Genomic DNA, 24,913 nt, shown 5'->3' with positions numbered 1-24,913 from the left:
ATTCCTTCAATTCGTGCTTTCATCCTGTTTCCCATGTACAAAAACTTTTCAGTTCCTCTTATGGGCTGGATCGAAAGGAATCCCTGCATAATATGTGACACATGAGTAGTTGCACCAGAATCCAACCACCAGGTATTGTTAGGTACTTCAATAAGGTTTGATTCGAAACTAATTGAAACATAAAATGTACCTTTCTTTTCGAACCAAGCCTTTCTTTTCGGACAATCTTTCTTGAAGTGTCTAGCCTTCTTACAGAAGTAGCACACATGCTCCTTATGGATTCGGCCCTCTTTAACCTTTAAGGCTTTGTCCTTCTTCTGTTCCTTTCTACCTGGTTTAGCCTTACTGCTACTAGCTCCATCATGAGTCGTGAGATGAATGGAGTGGTCTTTCTCTTTCTTTAATCTCCCTTCCTCCTGAATCAATATGACCTTAATTTCTTGAAAGTTCCATTTTTCCTTAATGGTGTTGTAGTTCACCTGGAACTGGCCAAACTCAGAAGGAAGTGAGTTAATAATAAACTGCACGAGAAAAGACTCACTTACATCCATACCCATGGACTTCAGCTTTGCTGCCAGATTTGTCATGCTAGTCACATGATCATGAATGGGTTGAGACCAATCAAACCTTTTGGTCGTCAACTCACTCATTAGAGTTCCCACAGTGGACTTGTCAGTTATGTCTGATTGTGAGAACTCCTTAACTTTTGCCATAAATTCCCTTGCATTGTCTGTTTTGGGCATGGATGGCTTAACATTTTCAGCCATTGTCATTCTCATCAAGTTCAAACACAGCCTGTTAGACCTTACCCAAGCCTCATAATAAGACTTGTCATCATCTGTACTGGTCTCAGTAATGGCTGCAGACTTTTCGTCTGTAACTATTGCTAGGTCTAAATCCATATAACCCAGTTGAAACTGAATCTGTTCCGACCAATCAGCATAGTTAAGACCATTGAACTTGATCACACCAGTGACCCCAGCAGACAAAGAAGTCATAGCTGCAAAACATTGATAAGCTTACACATTAATGCTTTGAGTAACTTAAATGGATTCGAACAAATAACTTTACCTATGCATTTAAGTCCATCTTTGGATGTAACTTAAATTCATAATTTTAAACATACATGATGCTAATAAAAACCACTTTAATAGACAAACATTCAACATGCTTATAAATCTTTGGATATATAAACACATTTTTTTAAGTATGTCAATCTTTAATACCGTACATTATAAGTAATGGTCCACCTTTGGGTGACACAAATATTTCTTATAATGATAAGTCATCATAAGCCCCTTACATCTTTTCATAGCATCAAAACCATGGGCTGTAAATTGCAACCATACATCATAAAATTAAATAAACACATTTGATCACTTTGATGATACAAATCCTTCATGTATTTAATTTCATGATCTATACCTTACAAGCAATTTTTTTTTTTTTATACAAAATTTGGTCTACATAATGCGGAAGCTATAACTTTCAGTTGACAAATTTTGCAATGATTTCATATACAGTGAAAATTACTCTCATTAGTAAAAACTTAAATAGACGGCATGTCAATTACGCAGCCATTTACACTGAAGCCAAAACAATTTTCAGTACACGACAATTGCCAATATCCCACATAAAACCCATCGATTCTTACTGTTAACTCGCATTCATAATATCAATTTCATTCAATACTACATATGGCATTATATAGCATACATACATACCCGTAATGCTTCAATGAATTGTTCAACTCAATATATAATTACGAGAACAAAAGGAAACTTTCGGCCAGCCACAATCAATTAGCACAAGGTAGTGGAAAACAAAATATCATAATTGAATCCATAAATCTCGAATTCTAAAATTAGGGTTCATAAAAATTAGAGAATTCATCTTTCATGGAGAATCAAGAAATTTACAACCTATGCTCTGATACCAATTGTAAACAAATTTCATCTACTCTAGGGTTTTCAAAATACAGAAAACCTAAACCAGGATCTTTAATTCATATGATTCTCACTAACTTTAAAGGGAGGAGATAACTAACCTTGATTCATGCCAGAATCCATGAAGAAATTCTTAAGCTCTCTGAATCCTTTTCTCTCCTCTTTGCCTTCCACTTTCAGTCCTTCTCTGATGGATGAGAAGAGAAGCAGAATACGTTGCTTTGAAAACTGCTCAGTAAACCCTTTATTGTAGGTTGGTTATTGTAACCACCCACTATCTTTTAATTTTCTGAAGGAAGAGGAGAGGGAATTCAAAATTGAATTTTGAAACCCCCAACTAACTTTAATTGCTTTAATATCCTAATGACCATCACATTGAGGATCTTTTCATAAAGTTAGTTCTATAAGTTACATGGGCCACATTAATTATTAAAATAATTTAACAAGAACTACTCAACTAGTAAGGTCTGTGACATTGGTCAGAGACAAGTCAAAGTAACTGGGACTGAGGATTGAGATCTAAAAGGAAGAAACTTGAAACAACATGGATCCTCTCCAAGATAACACAAACAATGATAAAGAAAGAAAAAGTGAGAGACATAGACAGCGACAATGATGTGTTTCTTCCTTCCCTGATTATCTATCACATTCAAGCTGACTTAAGAAAATTAATACCTTGTCACGTGATTTATTTATTACTCTTATTTAATGTAACAAAAAAAACTATTTAATTCTTATCCTGATTTTTTATAATAATATAATATTTATCAAAATTTATTAAATACTTTAACTCCTCTATTTTTTATTTTTTTTGGGTAAAAAAAAGAAAGAAAAAAAATATATAATTTAGATAGGAACAACAATTAAACAAATTGAGTTATTATGAGTTTTAGTCACTAGGTTCTAACACAAATACCTCAAACTCAATAAGAGCAATTAAAAGTGTATCAAAAATCGTTATCACGTAATAAAAAGTTAACTTCCTCTAGAGTTGTGTTTAAGTATTAGTCTCGCTAGCTAGACTCTAGTTGAGCAAAGCAAGATAGTAATTGTTTTATTTTAAAATAAATAAAGAAGTAAAAGGTAAACAAAGAAGAACAGTGACGAAAACCCAAGAGAGACTAATCTCTTGGATCCCGCCACCAAGTGATGGTATTACATTCAATTGGGCGGGGAGTTCCCTACATCGGGCTGGCTTTAGCGGTCGGCCTCACAACAACATTGAGGATTGGATCATTGGTTTCGTGGGAGCTAGTGGTGAGGATGATATTCTTCATATGAAGCTTTGGGCCAATATTCATGGCTTGAGTGTGTCTTTGGGATCGAGGCTACAAAAGGGTAGTTGGCTACTCGGTTTTCCTTCTTGCGGTGTTGTTGTCGAGAGTCCACCTACATACTTTTATGTGTATGTAGTCCTCATTGCTAATATTAGGGACATGCTTGAAAGATGGTGGGAGGTTCGAGTTGCCCTTTCTCTACAAGAGGGCAAAGTGTGTGCGAATTTTTTGGCAAAGACTGTGGCTTTGTTCTAGTTTAGGATCCTCTATTAGATCTTACTCTTCATCTCTTGGCGAAGGCTATAGGAATTAGTTCCCCCCGTACTTAGTTGTCTCATGTGTTTTGTGTTGTGTTTTTTTTATCCTCTTGTACCAACAAAAAAAAAGGAATAGTGTATTTAAGAACTATTCCATTTAATCCATAACTTGTTCTCAACCCAAGCACTTATATAAGGAGTATTCATATACCCCAAAAAATAAGGTACATTTATTTATTTAAGATATTGATAAGAGGTATTCACCCAACAATTTCTTAGTTACACAAAAATTCTAGCCTTAATCCTTCAAGTCTTAGAAATCTCAAATCCAATGCTATATTCCTAACCTAAGAATTTCATATCCTAGTGGTTAGAACCTCTAACCGTCACTTGAAAGATCCATTAGTTCATAACCTAAGATAATTATGTTCAGGTGGTGAGTATTGTCGATTGTCATCGGAAACCCTCATTTGCTACCTGGATATATTTATACCCAGAGGAAAGCATCTTCAACTGTCACTTTAAATACATTTTTTCCAACTTAAGATAATCCTTTCCTCATCGATCTTTTCATGTTTAAAACTAAAAAAATGTATTTTATATGAGTAATTAAAATCAATGTTTTGAAATTTCTCCCTTCCCTTCATTAACAACTCAAGTGGGGAGGTCATGACTTCTACAACGTCCTTTTCTTGCTCTGTTTTATCACCTTTACTTGCTGAAGCTTCAAGTCTCCGCTGGGGAATGTCTCTAGCAATTGATTTGGGCTTCCGTCGAGTGGTTTTCGAGGTCGATTGTCTCCAATTGTTCAAGGCTTGGAAGAGAGGAGCAGCAGGGAGAAACTATTTTGGCTACTATTGTCAATGATTGTTGTAGACTTAACTTGCATTTTGATTATATTATTTTTACTTTTACTAGACGCTCAGGTAATTTCGTGGCGGATTATTTAGCTCGGAATGTCTCCACTTATGGTGAGTCTGTTTGGTTGGAGGAGGTTCCGTCTGGCGCTATTCGTTTTGTAGACTCTGATGTTTTGACTTCTCTACCGCTTAATTTATATTATACTATTTAAGTTTAAAAAAACAACACAAGATATATGCGGTTCCAAAAAGAAAATACCTTAAAGTAATGATATATGTTTTTTTAAATATAAAACTTATAATATTCTTTGAAAGATATATGTGGTACCAATAAAATATATTTAAAATGCACCAAAAAATAAAATATATTTAAAAAAATTCAAGATATTTTTTTGACGGTAAAAATGTTCTTTTCTTTGTACCAAAAAAGTGTTATTTTCTTAAGATAAACTTATCAACAAATATTTATTTAAATTAACTCAATGAACCATAGTTAAATTGTATGCATACATGCATAGCTTAGTGTGTGTTTGGTTTCAAATTTGGAGAGGTCAAACGTGGATCCAGAAATCCAAAAGCAACTATTTCTTACTTCTGTAAATGTGGATCGGGACCAAACGTTGATCTTGAATGGGTTTTCCAAACAAACACTTAATTGAAATTGAAAACCTGCGTTTGCGTTTAGGGAGAGAAGCCGGCTTTTTATTTTTTTCTTTGTTTAAAGAACGTATTGGATCGTGAATCATACATTCATACTCAACAAATTAATTATCGATATTTGAACCTCTTCCTCACTCCCTCACTCTTCAGATCCGTAAATCACCATAGCCATGGCGATTAGGGTTTTCCTCCTCCTCCTCCTCCTTCTCTTTCTCTCGTTCACCAATCTCAGCTCTTCTCTTTACGAAGATCAAGTTGGCCTCGTCGATTGGTCAGTTCACTCACTCTTCTTCGTCAAACCTTATTCGATTCGTTTTCATCTCAATTTTCACTCAAATTCAATTCGTTCGCACGTTCCTTCTCATTCTAATCTAGAGTTTAATTGACTTGTTGATTGATTGATTGAACTTGTATATCATTGTTGAGATGAATCGGCATCGAAAACTCTGAATTCTGATGCGTTTTGAATATTTGTGATTGCTGAGTGTGTTTGGTTACTAATTGTAGGCACCAACAGTACATTGGGAAAGTGAAGCATGCTGTGTTTCATACTCAGAAGACTGGGCGAAAGCGTGTTTTAGTTTCCACTCAAGAGAATGTCGTGGCTTCCCTCGACCTTCGTCACGGAGAGATTTGTAAGTCTCACTTGTTTAGTTTCCACAATTTGTATATGTAGCTTTGAATTGGAAAGTGCTGATCTGTGTTTTGTTGCTTGCAGTTTGGAGGCATGTTCTTGGGACCAATGATGTTATTGATGGAATTGATATTGCCCTGGGAAAATGTAATATATTATGGCTAACCTGTGATTGTTTGGTATTTATTATTCTTGTAGAACCATGCATCGCACTGTCTAGTGTTTATTGTACTGCAGAAAATTTATACTGTAGTTTATAGTAAATCATTAAAAAAACATCTCGTCGTAAGGGAAGAATATTTTAGCTGCAAATTAGACCTACTTTTCCACTTTCAAGTGTTTTTAACCAAGTATCTCATTTGGTAATATGCGTAGTGGAAGTCAATAATATTTTGTGTTTTTGTTGTCCCGTTGGGATATGAACTGTTAGTGAACTGTTTTTCAGCATTGGGATATGGTTAAGTATTTAGCTTATTTTAGTTATAAACTTTTAAGTGTGCATTTTAATGTTTCAGATGTCATTACTCTTTCCTCTGATGGAAGTATATTGAGAGCATGGAACCTACCTGATGGACAGATGGTTTGGGAGTCTTCCCTTCAGGGTTCAAAAACATCAAAGTCAATATTACACATTCCAGTAAGTGATATTTTTTAAGGTGCCAAGATTTCAATTTTCTTGTTAGATATATGTGAAATATGATATGATATGTGGCTTTTTATTGAATAAAGTATGAAAGTTAAAAAGGTGAGAGAATACTGTATTTGATAAAAATAAAGGCTGCAACATCTTCCAGAGAGGTTAAAAGGACTCAAGGACTTTCATGCATAGAGTCAAATGTAATTACTCTTGTATACTCTGTATTTTCCCATCCTTTTTCACATGAATATTTTTTTTAACAAAACATAAATGATTCTATATTTACGGTCAACTTCACCAATAGGCTTACTTGAACTATATAACCCCCCTAAACGAAAACTGAAAAAGAGAGTTCAGTATAATTTGCTATCTTTTCTGAACAGTTTGTTAAATTTATTGAGATTTTATTGATGTATTGGTTATCTGATATTTTGTTCTTAAAAATAGGTTATGTGAAAAATCCTAATGATGTTGAATTCTACTGTACCATCTATTCATTAACAATATTTTTGGTGCCATGGCTCATATCCATTGAAATTTCCTCATGGACCTAATTCTCATCCTTTGGTACTTTTTGTTGTCACTCTCTTATGAACCTACAGTGTCTTGTCTCCTTTTACTGTCTTGAACCTGCATTTGGCCTTAGTTTATTTAACTGTAGCTGAACCTGAGAGTGCGTGAGTATTTTCCATACATATGCAGTTAACTACTTTTTTTACTCTTTTGCAGAAGAATTTGAGAGCCGACAAGGATGATTTGATCCTTGTTTTTGGAAAAGGGTGTCTCCATGCTGTTTCTGGCATAGATGGTGAAGTTATTTGGAAGAAAGATTTCGCAGGTGAAAGGTATGGAAGTTTGAGTTTGGTGAGCCAAATATTCTTTTTGAAGCATGATAGTGCTGCTAATGTTGTTATCTTCATCATAATTGCAGCATTGAGATTAGCCAAGTTATTCAGTCTCCTGATGTGTTCTATCTAGCTGGTTTTGATGGTTCTTCAAAGTTTCATGTTTATGGATTGGATGCTAAGAATGGAGAGTTGTTAAAGAATAGTCATGCAGCACTTCCCTGTAGTACTTTTGGGGAATTATTACCGGTCTCAGGTGATAATTTTGTGATATTGGATGATACGAAGTCAAAGATTGTAACATTGAACATCAAGAATGGAGAGGTTAGCTACAACCAGAAGCATATTTCAGACCTCATCAAGGATTCATCTGGACAGGCAGTAATATTACCATCTAGGCTTCTAGGATTGTTTGCATTAAAAATCAATTCCCATGTTCTTTTAGTTAAAGTGACAAGTGAGGGTGAGTTGGTGGTGGTGGACAACATTAATAATGCAGCAGCTTTTAGTGATGCTTTGTCAATTTCAGAGGATCAACATGCATTTGCTTTTGTTCAATATGGAGACAACAAAATTCAACTCTCTGTAAAGGATGTTAATGATTGGAATAGTGATGTGATTAAGGAAAACATAGTAATAGACCATCAAAGAGGAAATATTGATAAGATTTTTATAAACAATTATGTGAGGACAGATAGATCTCATGGATTTAGAGCACTAATGGTAATGGAGGATCATTCACTATTATTGGTGCAACAAGGGGAAATTGTCTGGAGTAGAGAGGATGGCCTTGCATCAGTTGTAGATGTAACGACATCAGAACTGCCTGTGGAGAAGGAAGGTGTATCTGTGGCAAAAGTGGAACACAACCTCTTTGAATGGCTTCAGGTATGCCCTTGATATGTTTAATTAGGACATTACCTTGCATAATTTTACTTAGAAACATCTAATCATTAATACACACATGAATATTTGGCGAGAGCATGCTTTCATGGAAGAAGAACAATTAATCTTGATCATACAACATAAATGAATGGTCCATATAGTATTTAAGTGAAACGATCTTGACCATCCAATAGCTATATGGTCATAAAGTTTAACTCCTCCAGACTCTCACTTAATACACAGCTATGTGTGTGTGTATGTATTCTGTTATTTTTATGATTAGGGATTAGGAATTTTATGTGAATATCACTACCTACTGCTTCAACAGCGGATTTTTATGCAATGATTTATTATTGAAGGGACATGTGCTGAAGCTCAAAGGAACATTAATGATTGCAAGCGCTGAGGATGTAGTAGCTATTCAAGCGCTGAGGTTGAGGAGTTCTGAAAAAAGCAAAATGACTCGTGATCATAATGGTTTTCGTAAGTTGCTTATAGTACTTACAAAGGCAGGAAAAGTTTTTGCTTTGCACACTGGAGATGGACGTGTAGTTTGGTCTATTCTTCTTCGTAATCTGCGTAAGTCAGAGGCGTGTGAGCGTCCAGTTGGGCTTAACATTTATCAGTGGCAGGTTCCGCACCATCATGCATTAGATGAAAATCCATCTATTCTTGTAGTTGGGCGATGTGGACCAAGTTTGACCGCACCAGCTGTTCTTTCTTTCATTGATGCATACACTGGGAAGGAACTCAACTCTTTGAGCCTTGCTCATACTGTTGCTCAAGTTATTCCTCTGCCTTATACTGATTCAACTGAACAGCGTTTGCATCTACTTATAGATACTAACCAACGGGCATATTTATACCCAAGAACTCCCGAGGCTTTTGACATTTTAAAACGTGAGTTTTCAAATGTATACTGGTACTCAGTTGAGGCTGATAATGGTGTTATTAGAGGTCATGCCTTGAAGACGAATTGTATTCATGACGTTGTGGATGAATACTGCTTTGTATTTAGGGACTTATGGACAATTGTGTTCCCATCTGAATCAGAAAAGATTATTGCAACAGTGACAAGAAAACCTAATGAGGTACGGTGCCCTTCGGCATTAAGGTTTCTGAATTAATTTTTTTTTGTCTGTCATTACCTTCATATGTTTTCAAAGTATATTTCTTATCTGAGGTACATAAGCTTGTACAGTTTAAATTCCTGATTTCTTGTTATGAATATATATCTAACTTGTCTGGTTGCCTTCTGTTGTGGTGGTTTTAATATTAATCAATACACTAAAGAGTGAATACTCATTTTTGAGCGAAATTTTACTAATAATTTTTTTTATCTACCAATAGTACTCAATACTCATCTATAGTAATCTTTGTCAATCTTAATGTCCAAGTATGCTCTCAAATCATTATGCCTAGTTATTCCAGGGTCATACGAGTTATATCTTTAGTAATCTTTGAACATGTACAAAATTATCACAATTAATATGACAATGACTAGTTTTCTCATGTGTTCATACTTCATAGTCACTACTTTTTTTCAAATGCTGGTCATTTCCTTGCTTCTTATCTTCCTAAACTTGCTACTCTCCTTTTCATCTAGGTTGTGCATACTCAAGCCAAAGTTATGACTGACTACGATGTCATGTACAAGTATATATCAAAGAATATACTTTTTGTTGCAAATGTAGCACCTAAAGCCAGTGGGGAAATCAGAACATCAACCCCAGAGGAGGCATCTTTGGTCATCTATATCATCGATACTGTGACTGGTCGCATATTGCATCGCATGGCTCATCATGGTTGCCAGGGTCCTGTTCACGCCGTAAGTTTGAGCTACTTTCTCATTTGAATTGTCCATAACATGAATTTGACTCTCATACATGAATATCACTTGTACAGGTATTTAGTGAAAACTGGGTTGTCTACCACTATTTTAATCTCAGAGCACACAGATATGAGATGTCAGTTGTCGAGGTCTATGATCAGTCTCGGGCGGTATGTCAGTCAACTTGTGTATCTTCATTTAACAATCCTTCTTTTTCTTTGGGTCTATGTTGATGTTTTTTTAGGTACATTTTTTTTGTATACTGGTACATGTTCATTCCAATATGATAATCCTTTGAATATAATGCACAGGATAATAAGGAGATTTGGAAGTTTGTTCTCGGGAAGCATAATCTTACATCGCCCATCTCTTCTTATTATCGACCAGAAGTCGTAACAAAATCGCAATCATACTTTTTTACCCATTCTGTGAAAGCAATAGAAGTGACTTCAACCGCCAAGGGTATAACCTCTAAGCAGCTTCTTATTGGAACAATTGGTGATCAGGTTGGATATATTTGCAGTACTGAATTTTTGTTCTGTTAAATGAGAACTTGAGATTAAAAAAAAAACTGGTTTTTTTCTCTTGTTTCATTTTTTTCTTAGATGAAATGTGACGGTCTGCTTACATTATGGCATGTCAACTGGTTATTTGTGCAGGTTTTAGCTGTTGACAAACGTTTTTTGGATCCCCGGCGCACACTTAATCCCTCACAAGCTGAGAAGGAAGAAGGAATTATTCCTCTTACAGATTCACTACCAATCATTCCACAGGTATAGTTGTCTCTAAAATTTCCCCTTGGTCCATATAGGCCTAAAAGAAAATCCTTGTTTCTTCTAATTGAAATTTTTTATATTATGGAAATAAGAAACTTAACTAGGGGGACACTCATGGCTTCATGCTATATGGTGCTTGAATTCTCAACATAATGTATTTTCGAATTTGTCTACAAGTTTATAATTTTCTTTCTTTTTTCATTGTAAATATTAATATATGGAGTAAGATGAGAAGAGGGGAGAGGCTAGGGGACTTATTCTGGATGACAAAAAAAGGTGAACAGTTGAGGGGCTGTAGTCTTTATCCCTAAGACAGTTAGAGGCTAAGCAGATAAATAGACACAATGTTTGCAGTGTACAAGTTGATAGGTAATTCCTGATTAGAGTTAGTTAGCATAACACTTAATCAGTTATTGAGTTGGTTAGGGAGTGTTAGAAACCTGAGTGATGAAGCAGGCCTTGATGATAGCGAGGATGTGGGCCTTGATGTGAACAATAAGAAGCCCAAGGTTTGGAGAGTTTACAAGAGGAAGCGTGGGAAGGTTCTACAAGAGACTGAGCTGGCAGATATTTGAGGAGGAGAATATTAAGTTAGTTATGATATAAGGGGGAGAGAGTAGAGTGAGGAATCATCATCATTGATCTTTATTTTCTGTTATAGAGAGAGAACTAGACTCACTAGTGAGAGGGAAGCCATAGTGCTTTTTGGGGTTGATAATAGCCTTTATCAACACTTTTTCTATTCTCTGTTATCTCTGCAATTCCTTTTCTGCTAATACAATTGCAGTTTATTCCATTCTTCCCTCTAAGTATCATCTTGTTGTTTCTTCTAACCTAACAATTGGTCCGACCTACCGGATCAATACGTCGCGGTAACCAGTGAACGTAGATGCTAACGAGACTCAGAATGGGAGATCGAATTGATGCATTGGAGGCACAGATGGGGAACGTGACCACCACGTTGCAAGAACTTGCTATACAGCTGCAACAACAGAGCTTGGTTTTAACCGAACTCAGCAAGCAGATAAGCCAGAAGGGAGCGACTCAGGAAGGTGAGACCTCTGTTGTTGAATCATCGCAGAGCGAGTCTCGTCTTGCTGGTAAGAAGGTAAAACTTCCGGTGTTTGAAGGTGAGGACCCCGTGGCGTGGATTACGCGCGCATAAATCTATTTTGACGTGCAAAACACTCCTGATGAGATGCGAGTGAAGCTGTCTCGATTGAGCATGGAAGGTTCCACAATCCACTGGTTCAATTTGTTGCTGGAAACAGAGGATGACCTTTCCTGGGAGAAATTGAAGAAGGCTTTGATTGCGAGGTATGGAGGAAGGCGACTGGAGAATCCGTTTGAGGAGTTATCTACGCTCCGTCAAACCGGATCGGTGGAGGCTTTTGTGGAAGCATTTGAGCTGCTTTCATCCCAAGTGGGTCGTTTACCCGAGGAGCAGTATCTAGGTTACTTCATGAGTGGATTGAAGCAAAAAATCCGACGACGGGTAAGAACCTTGAATCCCCAGAATCGAATGCAGCTGATGAGGATGGCTAAGGATGTTGAAGATGAGTTGAAGGAGGAAGACGACGACGGAACTCGAAGCTATGGGAAGAATCGCATGGGCCGAGTCAAGTCCAGTGGGTTGCAGCCCAAACCTTTTACCCGATCTACCACGAGTTGGAGCAACCCGACCCAGAAAATGGGTTTCTCGGGTTCGACTGGGTCGAACTCAATTTCGACGCCAGCGTTGAGCTCTTCAGGTAGAAAGGGAGAAAACACCACCCAAACCTCGTCGCCTGATCGCTGGAAAGGGGTTCGAGGCATCCAGAGCGATGTAATCGCAGATCGGAGAGCAAAGGGGTTGTGCTTCAAGTGTGGAGGAAAGTATCATCCCACTCTTCACAAGTGTCCCGAACGCTCGATGCGGGTTCTGATTTTGGGTGACGATGAGGGATTGAACGAAGAGGGAGAAATCATAGCTCTCGAGGCCACTGAAATTGAGGGGGATGAAGAGGAAATTGAGGCTGAGTGCAAGTTAACTATGATGGGAGTGCTGGGAACGATGGGAGATTGCCACACGATGAAGATTTCTGGGAAAATTGACAGCATCGATGTGGTGGTTCTAATCGACAGTGGGGCTAGTCACAACTTCATTTCGCCAGAGGTCACGACAGCTCTAGGACTGCCGGTGGCTCGTGCAGCGAAGAAAATCAAGTTGGGTGATGGTCATAAGGTATTTTCTCAAGGAATTTGTGAAGGGGTCGGAATTGATTTGGGACCTCAACTCTTTGTGGTGGATGCTCTGGTGTTGGACTTAGGAGGGTTAGATGTTGTGTTGGGAGTATCTTGGTTGAAAACTCTGGGGAAGGTGTTGTCAGATTGGAAAGACCTTTCGATGCAATTTTTGTATGAAGGGAGATTGATCAATCTGCAGGGCCAGGGTAATAACCAAGTGATGCAAAGTTGCCTCCACTCTTTCCTCGAGGACAAGCATAGAAGAGGAGATGAAGACTGGAGGTGGATTCATCATGGAATTGAGAAGTCTGCCCAAGCAACTACAGGACATGAGGAATTGGCTAATTTACTCAGCCAGTTTTCACAAGTATTTCAAGAAACAATCTCTCTACCTCGTGTAAGAAGCCAGGTGCATCAGATCAAGTTACTTCCAGAACATGGTCCTGTAAATGTGAGGCCATATAGATACCCTCACCATCAAAAAGAAGAGATTGAAAGGCAAGTGACAGAGTTGTTAGCCGCAGGGATAATCAGGCCTAGCATGAGTGCTTTCTCAAGCCCTGTCATCTTAGTTAAAAAGAAAGATGGCTCATGGAGGATGTGTGTGGACTATAGGGCGCTGAATAAAGCTACAATCCCAGATAAGTACCCCATTCCCATTGTAGATGAATTGTTGGATGAGTTGTATGGAGCTACAGTTTTTTCTAAACTGGACTTGAAGGCTGGTTACCATCAAATTCGTGTTCATGAAGATGATATCCAGAAAACCGCTTTTCGAACTCATAATGGACATTATGAGTATCTTGTGATGCCTTTTGGATTAATGAACGCACCTGCCACTTTCCAAGCCACGATGAATGACATTTTCAGGCCTTTTCTCAGAAGTTTTGTGTTGGTATTCTTTGACGATATTCTAATTTACAGCAAAACTGAAACTGAGCATTTGGGGCATTTGAAGATAGTGTTATCAGTTCTGGAACAACATTGCTTTGTGGCTAACAAGGCAAAATGCATGTTTTGCTGTCGTCAGATTGATTATCTTGGCCATATCATCTCTGGGGAAGGTGTGGCAGTAGACCCTGGCAAAATCCAATGTGTTTTGGAGTGGCCCGAGCCTAAGACTGTTAAAGGAGTTCGTGGTTTCTTGGGGCTTACAGGGTATTATAGAAAGTTTGTGAAGGATTATGGGAAGATTGCTAAACCTCTTACGGAATTGACCAAGAAAAACAACTTTGTATGGGGAAAAGAAGCCTTGGATGCATTTAATCTACTCAAGCAGATTATGACAACTCCTCCTGTGCTAGTGTTACCTAACTTTGCTAAGGCTTTTGAGGTAGAATGTGATGCTGCAGGGAGAGGTATTGGTGCTGTTCTGATGCAGAAGAGGCAGCCAATAGCCTATTTCAGCAAAGCTTTATCTGATGGGAATCTGTCCAAATCTGTGTATGAAAAAGAATTGATGGCTTTGGTGCTTGCAATTCAACACTGGAGACATTACCTCTTAGGAAAACCTTTTGTGGTCTATACTGATCATAAGAGTTTGAAACATTTCCTGCAGCAACGGGTGACTTCTCCTGATCAACAGTGTTGGTTGGCCAAACTTTTGGGTTATCAATTTGAAGTAAAATATAAACCAGGTATGGAGAACAAGGCTGCTGATGCTTTGTCACGATGCCATGGTGATGTGGAATTGGCTGCTATGTTATCTTACCCCTCTTGGTTGGATGGGGAGAAGCTGCTACAGGAAGTTAGACAAGATGCTAATCTGCAGAAAACAGTGGAGGCAGTCACGAGGGATCCTGAAGCTAAACCAGGGTTCACCATCCAACAAGGCATCTTATTTTACCAAGGACGATTGGTGCTATCTTCTAATTCACCGTCCATACCTTTACTGCTGCAGGAATTTCATGAAACACCTACGGGAGGGCATTCTGGGTTTCTTAGAACCTACAAGAGGCTGGCGGCTAATCTATATTGGCCAGGAATGCAAAAAAGGGTAAGAGATTTTGTTAGAGCTTGTGACATCTGCCAAAGGCAGAAGTATGCAGCCACTTCTCCCGGAGGACTCCTTCAACCTTTGCCAATCCCAAATGCAATTTGGGAGGATCTGTCATTAGACTTTATCACCGGATTACCTAAGTCTAAGGGGTTTGAGGCAGTGCTTGTAGTAGTGGACAGACTATCCAAGTACAGTCATTTTCTATTGCTGAAGCATCCTTACACTGCCAAATCAGTGGCTGAGTTATTTGTGCGAGAGGTTGTCAGACTGCATGGGATTCCTTTGTCTCTCATTAGTGATAGGGACCCTCTATTTGTAAGTCACTTTTGGATGGAGCTGTTCAAGCTGCAGGGTACTCAATTGAGGATGAGTTCAGCCTACCATCCAGAAACGGATGGACAAACTGAAGTCACTAACCGATGCTTAGAGAGTTATTTGCGCTGTTTTGCTTCTGAACAGCCTAAGACATGGTCTCATTGGATACCATGGGCTGAATTCTGGTACAATACTACTTATCATGTGTCCATTGGGAAGACCCCTTTTGAGGTGGTTTATGGTAGGCAGCCACCAAGTATTCTTCGTTTTCTGAGCAATGAGACTAAGGTTGCTGCTGTGGCTATGGAGCTGTGTGACCGGGATGAGGCCCTGAATCAGTTGAAGGCTCATTTGTTGAGGGCCCAACAGCAGATGAAAAAGTATGCAGACAAGAAAAGAAGGGAGGTTCACTTTGAGGTTGGAGAATGGGTTTTTCTCAAGCTACGACCCCATAGGCAACATTCAGTGGCAAGGAGGATTAATCCTAAGTTAGCTGCACGTTTTTATGGACCTTTCCAGATCATCGAACAAGTAGGGGAGGTTTCTTACAAGCTTCAGCTACCTGCTCAGTCAAGGATACATCCTGTATTTCATGTATCTTTGCTGAAGAAAGCCATTGGGAATTATTCAGTGCAAGGGGAACTCCCCAAGGAGCTGGAGCTCAACCTTGAGGATGAAGTTTACCCAGAGCAGGTTATTGGTACCAGGACTATCATTCAAGGAGGGATCTCAGTGCCCCAAAGTCTAATCCAGTGGAAGAACAAGTCTGCTGATGATGTTACTTGGGAAGATGATGCCTTTATTCGAGGCCAATTTCCAGATTTTAGCCTTGAGGACAAGGCTGTAACTAAGGGGGGGTGGAATTGTTAGAAACCTGAGTGATGAAGCAGGCCTTGATGATAGCGAGGATGTGGGCCTTGATGTGAACAATAAGAAGCCCAAGGTTTGGAGAGTTTACAAGAGGAAGCGTGGGAAGGTTCTACAAGAGACTGAGCTGGCAGATATTTGAGGAGGAGAATATTAAGTTAGTTATGATATAAGGGGGAGAGAGTAGAGTGAGGAATCATCATCATTGATCTTTATTTTCTGTTATAGAGAGAGAACTAGACTCACTAGTGAGAGGGAAGCCATAGTGCTTTTTGGGGTTGATAATAGCCTTTATCAACACTTTTTCTATTCTCTGTTATCTCTGCAATTCCTTTTCTGCTAATACAATTGCAGTTTATTCCATTCTTCCCTCTAAGTATCATCTTGTTGTTTCTTCTAACCTAACAGGGAGTGAGTGAGGAGAGGCTATAAATAGCTGAGAGAGGGGAAATTTGGGGAGAGTACTGGTCTCTCGAATTCGAATACCAGTAACAGTTGTATACCAATTACTACCACAAGTTGTTTGTTGAATAGCCTAGCTTTGTACAAGGTTGGAGGACCATATAACTAGTAATGAATAATATCTAGTTCAATGTTTATCTAGACCTAAAACGAATTATAAGATGGACATTTTCGAAACTAATGCTTGAGCAAATACATATTAGTGAGATTAGCATTTATGAACAACTTAGAACAATGCTGGTCTTTGAGCTTATTGTAGATTTGTAGTACTTGACATGAAATTCATACTCATTCTTTTTGAATCTCTGCAGTCCTACATCACACATTCCCTAAAAGTGGAAGGTCTCCGAGGTATAGTAACAGTGCCTGCCAAACTGGAGTCTACATCACTTGTCTTTGCCTATGGAGTAGATCTATTTTTTACCCAGATTGCTCCTTCTAGGACTTACGATTCACTAACAGAAGATTTCAGCTATGCTCTACTACTACTAACAATCGTAGCACTTGTAGCAGCAATATTTGCCACTTGGGTATTATCCGAGAGGAAAGATCTAGAAGAAAAATGGAGATGATCTGTCATCCATTTTTGCCCTGTAATTTCTTTAGTTTTGAAGGATTAAGTAGGTTTGTGTCAGTTTTCTTTGTTCATGTAGCTTGAATTACGAACGTAATGTAAAATTCCATTACATTCCATCGTTTGGGGTTAAATGGAGGATCTTAAAATTTTAATCATTTAATCATTTTGTAAATTGAGAATCAGACTTTTGAGGCCAGTTGCATTGTGTATTAGGTACTGTTGGCTGCATTTGATGAAATATTTTCTCCTTATCTAATAACACTGACTCATTTACACTTGAAACGAGTTAGAAGAAAATTTTACACCCTCTTTTCTGATGATTTTCCTTTCCAGCTAAGTTACCAAGCTTTTTTTTCGGTACATAAGAGCTTAAAAAAAAGAAAAGGAAACTAGCAGCGACGATGCCAAGTGCCCCAGTTGTCCTCCGCCAGCAAAGGAACCACATAGCCCGGCGGCTCATCAAGGATCGTCAGCCCAAGCTAAATTTGATTACTTTGATAATTTAACATGCCGATAAATTTGTTCCATTCCAATATTTTGGTCAATACTCATAGTCAAATCTTTTTGTAACTAGGGAGAGATAAGTTTGTCACATGGTTATATCAATGAATTTGTTATGGGAATAACAGTTAGTTTTTTTTTTAATCCCAAGCCCAAATTGTGCACGACCGTGCTTACAAGTTAATATTGGAGGGGATGTGTTGTGATAGAATTTATTAGGCCTAAGCTAGCTCAATCTCAACCTTCATGCCCTAAAAGTTTCAAAAAAATAAGCCTTCATGCCCTAAATGCCCAAAAAGCTTGAGGCTCTAGCTACCGAACAATCAGGATCTCCTTGCTTTGTCACCGCGAGGCACGAACTCCACTCTAGAGCCATCTTCCTTCGGCCTCACTTCACCTTACAAACCCATAAAGTTGAAGAGGTGTTCTGCGAAGTTGAAAGTTCTTACATGCTTCTCCGTCGCGCTCTCCTTCTATACGCACTCGCCTCCACTACACTCTCTTCCGTACACGCTTGCTGTTGTCCACGCTCTTCATCGCTAATGTGGAATAAGTCATATTTCCCCTTCAACCTATGATGGTGGGTTGAACTAGGTGGCCTAGAGTTTGACTAGTTTTACAGTGATTCATACTAAATGGGTAAATGGACCTTGAGAAATTACTCCACCGGTGTACGAACACAAACCAAACACCTAACTTTTCACTCTATTTCTCGATTCTTATCATATTATATACATCATGTATTACATCTACTCTTCTTTCTATTATAATCTTTCTTGTCTAAATTTCTTCTTGGTAACCAGTTGAAAGTAAATTTGAAGCATGTGTTATCTATCCGATTTTTCATATGAGGTAAAACGAGGACAGGATGCCACGTGGAATTGACCTCTTTCTATTGTTTTTGACGAAGGTGACAGAAAGCAAGAACCATGTCGTACTGCACAACTTCAACGTGTACTGTCTAATACCAGCACTGTTTTCTTCTGCTCACTGTCGTAGTAGCTACTTCACTTTTACCATTACAAACAACAACCATACATAGTAGCAGCTACAATATCACATTCACACAACAACACTATCACTTCACTCTCAACTCCTCCAACATCCACCATGAAAAGCCACCACCATCATCAACCAAAACTCAAGACCCCACTCTTTTCTTGTGCCTTCTTCCGCCACTGCGCTCAAACCGTCCTCAGCCCCACCGCCACCGCCACTCACACCCCACCACTCCCTCTCACAACCCCACCTCCTCCATTAATCAAACCTTCAGATCAATGTGAATCCTCCACCTCTTCCTCTTCTTCCACCACCAGCTTCACACAGTGGAGGTTCTCTCTCCCCACCACCCCCAACACCACCACCACACAAAATGACAGTACTACACCCCCTCCTCCACCTTCACCTTCACCTTCCACCATCACTATCACCATCCCCAACCTCCAAGAACTCTTCCACGTCTCGGAGCTCCAGCTCAGCACCGATCCCACCGCCGCCCTCCACCTTCTAGAACGCTCCCTCGTCCCCAACCCGCCGCAGGACCAGCCGCCGTGTCCCCCCACCCTCATGACCCACCTCATCACCAACCTCAACTCCGCCACCAAGATCCTCTTCGCCCTCTGCCTCTCCGACACCAACCGCCGCGTCGCCGTCGAGGCCGGGGCCGTCGGCGCCGTCGTGGAGTCAGCACCGGAGCTGGAAGGTCCACCGGCAGAGAGGGCACTCGCGGCGCTGGAGCTGATGTGCACTGTGGCGGAGGGGGCGGAGGCGGTGAGGGCCCACGCTCTTGCCGTACCGGTGATGGTAACAATGATGGGCAAGACTGGGGCGCGTGGGAAGGAGTACGCCATCGGGGTGCTGGCGGTGATATACGGAGGAGCGGTGGCGGAGCATATGACGGCGCCGCCAGAGGAGGTGGCGCGTGCGGTAGAGCTGGCACTGCAAGGGGAGTGTAGCGCGAGAGGGAAGAGGAAGGGTGGGCAATTATTGAAGACACTGCTACACCACCACCTAGCTTAATTAATTAGCTTAGCTTGTTTTGCTTGTAAATGTAGAATAATCATCATTAATTATCATCCTTGTTATTAATTTGCTAATTAATTAATTAATATTTGCTTTTTATCCTATATATAGAAATAAATAAAAAGAGTTCAATTACTTTTGTAAGAGCTATATCATTTCAAATCTTTCAAAAGTAATACTAAAACCAGCACAAGTTAAGTTTCTTAAATATTTACTAATTTAGAGTAAGTTCGATCATTGATAAGTGTATATGAAGAATGATTTATGAGACGATATTTACAAACTTTATATATTTCAGAATCTCAAGGGATTTAGCCTCATGAATTTCTGTTCTGAAATAGTTATAATTAAATATTATAAAAATAATAATTAAAGAGTTAATTAATTGACTACAAGTTCAGTGTCTGTGGATCAACTAACAAGAGATGATCCAGCTTACTTAAGTGTAACAAAAGATTAATTTGTGGCGAACGGCTTTGGGTGAGCACGGCTTTGAAAAAATTAATCATTGTTATCAACGGTGAAATTGCAAACAAAGCCTATATGGTATAAAAAAAAATATAATGTGTAAAATAAAAGGCTTTCCCCTATGATATTTTGAAAAATGAAAACTGGTTTTTTACTTTTTAGGCTTTAATGAAAAAGCAGTGCATACGACAAGGCAAACTCATCCCTTCCATGTTTGGGCAGACCATTCCTCTTGGATTGAAAGCTTTAATTCAACAATTCCCAAACTGAAATTAAATAAAACTTTAGGGAATCCAGTTTTCCTTGTTCATGTCAATATCTTTTATATGCTTCTTGGTAATTAATTATTTAATTCAGTGATTCTTTTATACGAGTTTAATTAATATGCATATGCAGATATACTCTATTCTTGCGATATATTTCATGAAATATCTGGGTTAAGGTGATTTCCAATTAATGTTAAACATTATTACCTTGTGTTACATTAATATTTCAAATTAAGGGAATATATATAAAATAAAATCATATTTCTATTTCCTGAAATTGAGTTTGTCAGATTCACGTGGAGTGGGGTTGAGTTTCAGAAATTGCTGAAAATGTGAGTTTGTTCCTGTAGGAAATTTGTCAGATTTGGAGAATAATAATGGTGCAGCAGAGTGATGGCTCCATTTCCTGAACCGTCTTTAGTTACACATGGCTTTTTTTAACCCTCTACAGTACGTGGTATACTCTGTTTGGTACAGTCTTACCTTTGTTTTTTCAAACATGCACGCAGGTAAATAAATCTCTTGTGAGTAAATCTAGTTTACATGTTAAGATTTTATTAGTTATATAGTATTATTTAGTTAATTAAGATATATATCTCTTACAAATTGTTACCTGAGTAAGTAATGAATCTCTTACAAATTGCAAGTTAATGCTTCCCTCTTCTCTCTAACAGAGATATATATTGGCTTAAATTATTCTTTGGGGCTATGAAGTAAGAATAACTTTTTTTCTTTTGAGAAGGAAAAGATAAAGAAACGGTACCACATCTTATTTATTTTTTGTAAATTGACAGGACTAAAAGAAAATAAATATTCTTCTTTGTTGATATAAGGGAATATTATTTGGTACATAAAATAACCTTCATCATTTTGTTCTATTATTTCTGGTTTCCCATCAAAGCTTTGATAGAAGCACCCACCAAAGCAGCTAGCATTATCATATATATGCATCCATCCACTTATGGAACTCCCATTATCAAACCAGCTAGTTGTCCCTAACAATTAATTCATGCCCTGAGTCATCACCATCACCAATGTGGTCACCCTCCACAGCTACTATTATAGTTAAAGCTAGGCATATAGGGTGATCTCAAAGCAAATATTAAGCTTCACTACTTAGGTGTGACCAAGGGCGTAACTAGGGAGGGGTTGGCAAGGGCCATGACCCCCACAAGAATTTTAATTTCTTCACCGACTATAGGTATTTATGTAGTTTTTGTTTGTATTCCTATTGCGACCCCTGCAAAGTTTTGTCGTTGTTTTGTTGTAGAATTTTAATCTCATCCCTTAATTATCACAAATTGATACTTTACAACGACGTCCTGGTGAATTTTGATGAAATTCTCATTTTAAATTAATAACAAGTTTGATAACCTTATTTAGTGAAATTGCTATGATTCTTGAAAATATAAATGAGAATGCATTATTGCATTTAATACTTCTCAACGAAGAGATACAAGAGCAACTTCTTAAAAGTTGTTGAGTTTTGAATTTGCTTTTATGTTAAATGTGACGAAAGAAATATTAGGAGTCAATGATATTTGTCAGTCCTTACAACTATGAAAGAAATTTGTCATTTCAGTTAAGACATTATCATTCAGATGTTTCCCGAGATCTCAATTTAGGAAAAATGTCTACTTTATAACGATCTTTTTGTCTTTCAACTAGATTGCTATGTCTTGTTTTGGAACTTCCTATTTCAATAGTATCTATAATGATCTTTTTCTACAACGAAAGTTGTGAAGATGATCTTCTCAAAAATGTATTAGTTGTAGAGAAATTGCTGAAAAATCATAGTTAATGCAATAATTAGTAAATTTAGTATTAATAAAGAACGATCGAGGAGTTGTATTCAAATCAACTTTTATATTAATTGATGCAATATTCAATGACAATTTTTAGTCTTTCATTTCAACCCCTGCAGCAAAAAATTCATGGATACGCTCCTGGGTGTGGCCATGCTAATCAAAATATATAGTACAACTTTTTATGTTTGAGTTAATTACGTAGATGGGTATGAAACGATATGTAATGGAATTAATGAACAAATTAATTAATTTATGCTCATATCATCACATTATTCGTTACAGGTTGGGTTGCTGATTAATACTATGCTTTACTTATCTACACAATTTTTTTAATTCCAGCATCCAAATTGTCACCGATAACTAAATGTTTTAGGGACTGATTTTACACATTTAGTAGCTGATTTGGCGGTCAGACTGTTTTCTTGTAGTGAATAGCATGGTGGGGCTTTCTCCTCAATTGATTGATGAAGTTGAACTAACCATGCCTCTGCTCTAGCACGTTATTGGGAAGGTGTCATGATAGTTGAGGGAGAGTGTGATTCTTGATCTCCATTGATACAAGATTAAGTTCTTGTTTCATTTTGAAGTTTGGTTGAGTAAAGTGAAATAATGGTGGTAGAAAAATAAGGTTTGTTGAAAGTGATGGTGTTTTGGTTGTCACTTTCACTTGAATAAAGTAGCTAATTCCTCCGTTACTAATTATAAAAGCATATCCAATTGTAGTATCTAATGTTAAATATATACTCATATGAGTATCTATTACCATTGAAGTACATATTCAATTCCAACATGACAAAAATGAGTATGTGGGAATATATACTCTACACTAGACTTGAAAAGTGAGCTTGTATTTATTACAAACACTTACAATTAATTAAAATGGAAATAAATAATAAAATATATAAATGTGATGTGTTGATGGTGGGATCCACTATAGAAATTTTTAAGAGTTATTGGGTTAGAGTAAAAAGTTAGTAAAATGGTGTAGATGATGTGATATTATAGAGAATTGTAAGAAATGAAGTGTAGATATTTTAGTGAGTATATATGATGGATGTAGATGCTCTAGACTTAATACAAAAAATTGTGTTTTTTAAGAAGTACTAAATGTGTTTAATTAGTGTATTGGTTTTAAAAAAATGCATACATTCTTCCATATTACCCTTGTCATTATCTCTCACTAATAATCATTACATTAATGGTAGGTAGGGATGGCAATGGGTCGGGTAGGGTGCGGGTTTTGCCAAACCCAAACCCAAAATCAAAAACCCACACCCGCACCCGCACCCGAACCCGAAATGGGTGGTGAACTTAAACCCACACCCGAACCCATTGGGTTTCGGGTTCACCCGACCCGTACCCACACCCGCACACAACCTCAAACAAACAGTTGAACTCGGAAACCCGACCTGAAAAAGACTGTGAAGAGAGCTATATTATGTAATGTAACATTGTAATTGTCATGTTACTGTTAAATTAATATGCAAGATGCTGCATATATTGTATTGCACAAGCAGAATACTTAGGTTTCACTTATACAGATCCGGGTTCGGGTAGGGTTCGGGTGCGGGTTTGGCCAAACCCAAACCCGAACCCGAAAGTGATCGGGTAAAACCCGAACCCGAACCCGAACCCATTTAACTCGGGTTTTCACCCAAGAAATCGGGTCGGGTCGGGTGCCCATGGGTTCGGGCTTCTCTGCCATCCCTAATGGTAGGTGGTAAATAAAATTTTGTAAATGAATAAACACACAATCAATGTAAGGGGTATATATGGAAGAGTACAATACTTTTCGTTGAATTATTGTAAAAGGTCTTATGTTTAGGAACATGAACAATGTGAAGCTAGGTCTTATAATTAGAAATTGATGGAGTAAGGTTTAGCGATATTTAAATTTATGGAAAATTGAACCGGATTCAGTCTGTCGTGAGTTGGCCGGTTGGCTCATGGGTTTAGAAAAAAATAAAAAATAAAATGGATTTTTTTTGAAAATACATGGAAAATGTCAAAAAAGTTGAAATTACTACAATCAATAAATAAATCAACAATGCCTAATCTTGCATTGATTGACTTCTATTACAAATACATCTAGAAAATTAAATAGAATGAAATTGTAAAGGATAATATAGTAAATGTATAATTTGCAGATAATATGTAAAATTTGATCCATTATCTTTCTTTTTCCTTCTCTTTTCAAGAGACCAAATAAAGTTTCAATTTCACTTAAAAATCCTAGCAGAGGGTGGTTTTCTTCTTTCAAGTAGCCACCAGCCCGCCACACCCTCTAGGCCCTCCTTTTCTTCCGGGGCTATAACACATCCTCTGTGGAGGCTTCTCCTCAATTGAGGTATGTTTCTCTCATAATACGTGGCTTCTCTTCCACATTATGGGGGTTTTGCTTCCTAATAAATAAGTTTTCCTCCTTTTTTTAGTATGGATTCTCTCCCTTATTTATGGCCACCACTAATTTCCTCCACTGCAGTGGATGCCCTTGCCTCCATCCCTTGATGTCTCTGTCGCCGTGTTGTAACCGTTTTTGCCTCAGCTGCGAGCATCTCTGTCACTACCACCAACATCCTCCTCTACCTGTTGAAGAGAGGAACTCATTTGAGTCAAAAATACCACATTGCTAAGGGGTTAGCTCTTTCGATGAACTTACTATTTCTTATGCAATAATAAAAACTAATACATTGCTAAAAGAAAATCAAATATATACTGCATGAACCACCACACATACATATACATTTGTGATTTCACAGTAAATCTCATATGAAAACCCCAAAATTTTAAATTA

General features: G+C 38.0%; 2 protein-coding genes across 2 annotated transcripts; both read left to right on the top strand.

Moving 5' to 3' along the window:
* Positions 1–5,083: 5,083 nt before the first annotated feature.
* On the top strand, positions 5,084–17,250 carry LOC130727550 (uncharacterized). Its single transcript, XM_057578706.1, has 12 exons — positions 5,084–5,271; positions 5,508–5,635; positions 5,719–5,781; positions 6,150–6,271; positions 7,001–7,116; positions 7,203–8,004; positions 8,361–9,092; positions 9,608–9,829; positions 9,907–10,002; positions 10,144–10,338; positions 10,492–10,605; positions 16,789–17,250. Exons 1-12 carry the CDS (start codon positions 5,171–5,173, stop codon positions 17,047–17,049), a joined length of 2,952 nt encoding a protein of 983 aa, XP_057434689.1. The 5' UTR covers positions 5,084–5,170; the 3' UTR covers positions 17,050–17,250.
* Positions 17,251–18,525: 1,275 nt separating this feature from the next.
* On the top strand, positions 18,526–19,679 carry LOC130727551 (uncharacterized). Its single transcript, XM_057578707.1, has one exon. The coding sequence runs from the start codon at positions 18,666–18,668 to the stop codon at positions 19,572–19,574; it is 909 nt and encodes a 302-aa protein (XP_057434690.1). The 5' UTR covers positions 18,526–18,665; the 3' UTR covers positions 19,575–19,679.
* Positions 19,680–24,913: the final 5,234 nt, after the last annotated feature.

Source organism: Lotus japonicus, chromosome 1 (genome assembly GCF_012489685.1).
Source record: "Lotus japonicus ecotype B-129 chromosome 1, LjGifu_v1.2".
Classification (NCBI taxonomy): domain Eukaryota; kingdom Viridiplantae; phylum Streptophyta; class Magnoliopsida; order Fabales; family Fabaceae; genus Lotus; species Lotus japonicus.
This window is presented reverse-complemented; position numbering and strand designations above follow the sequence as displayed.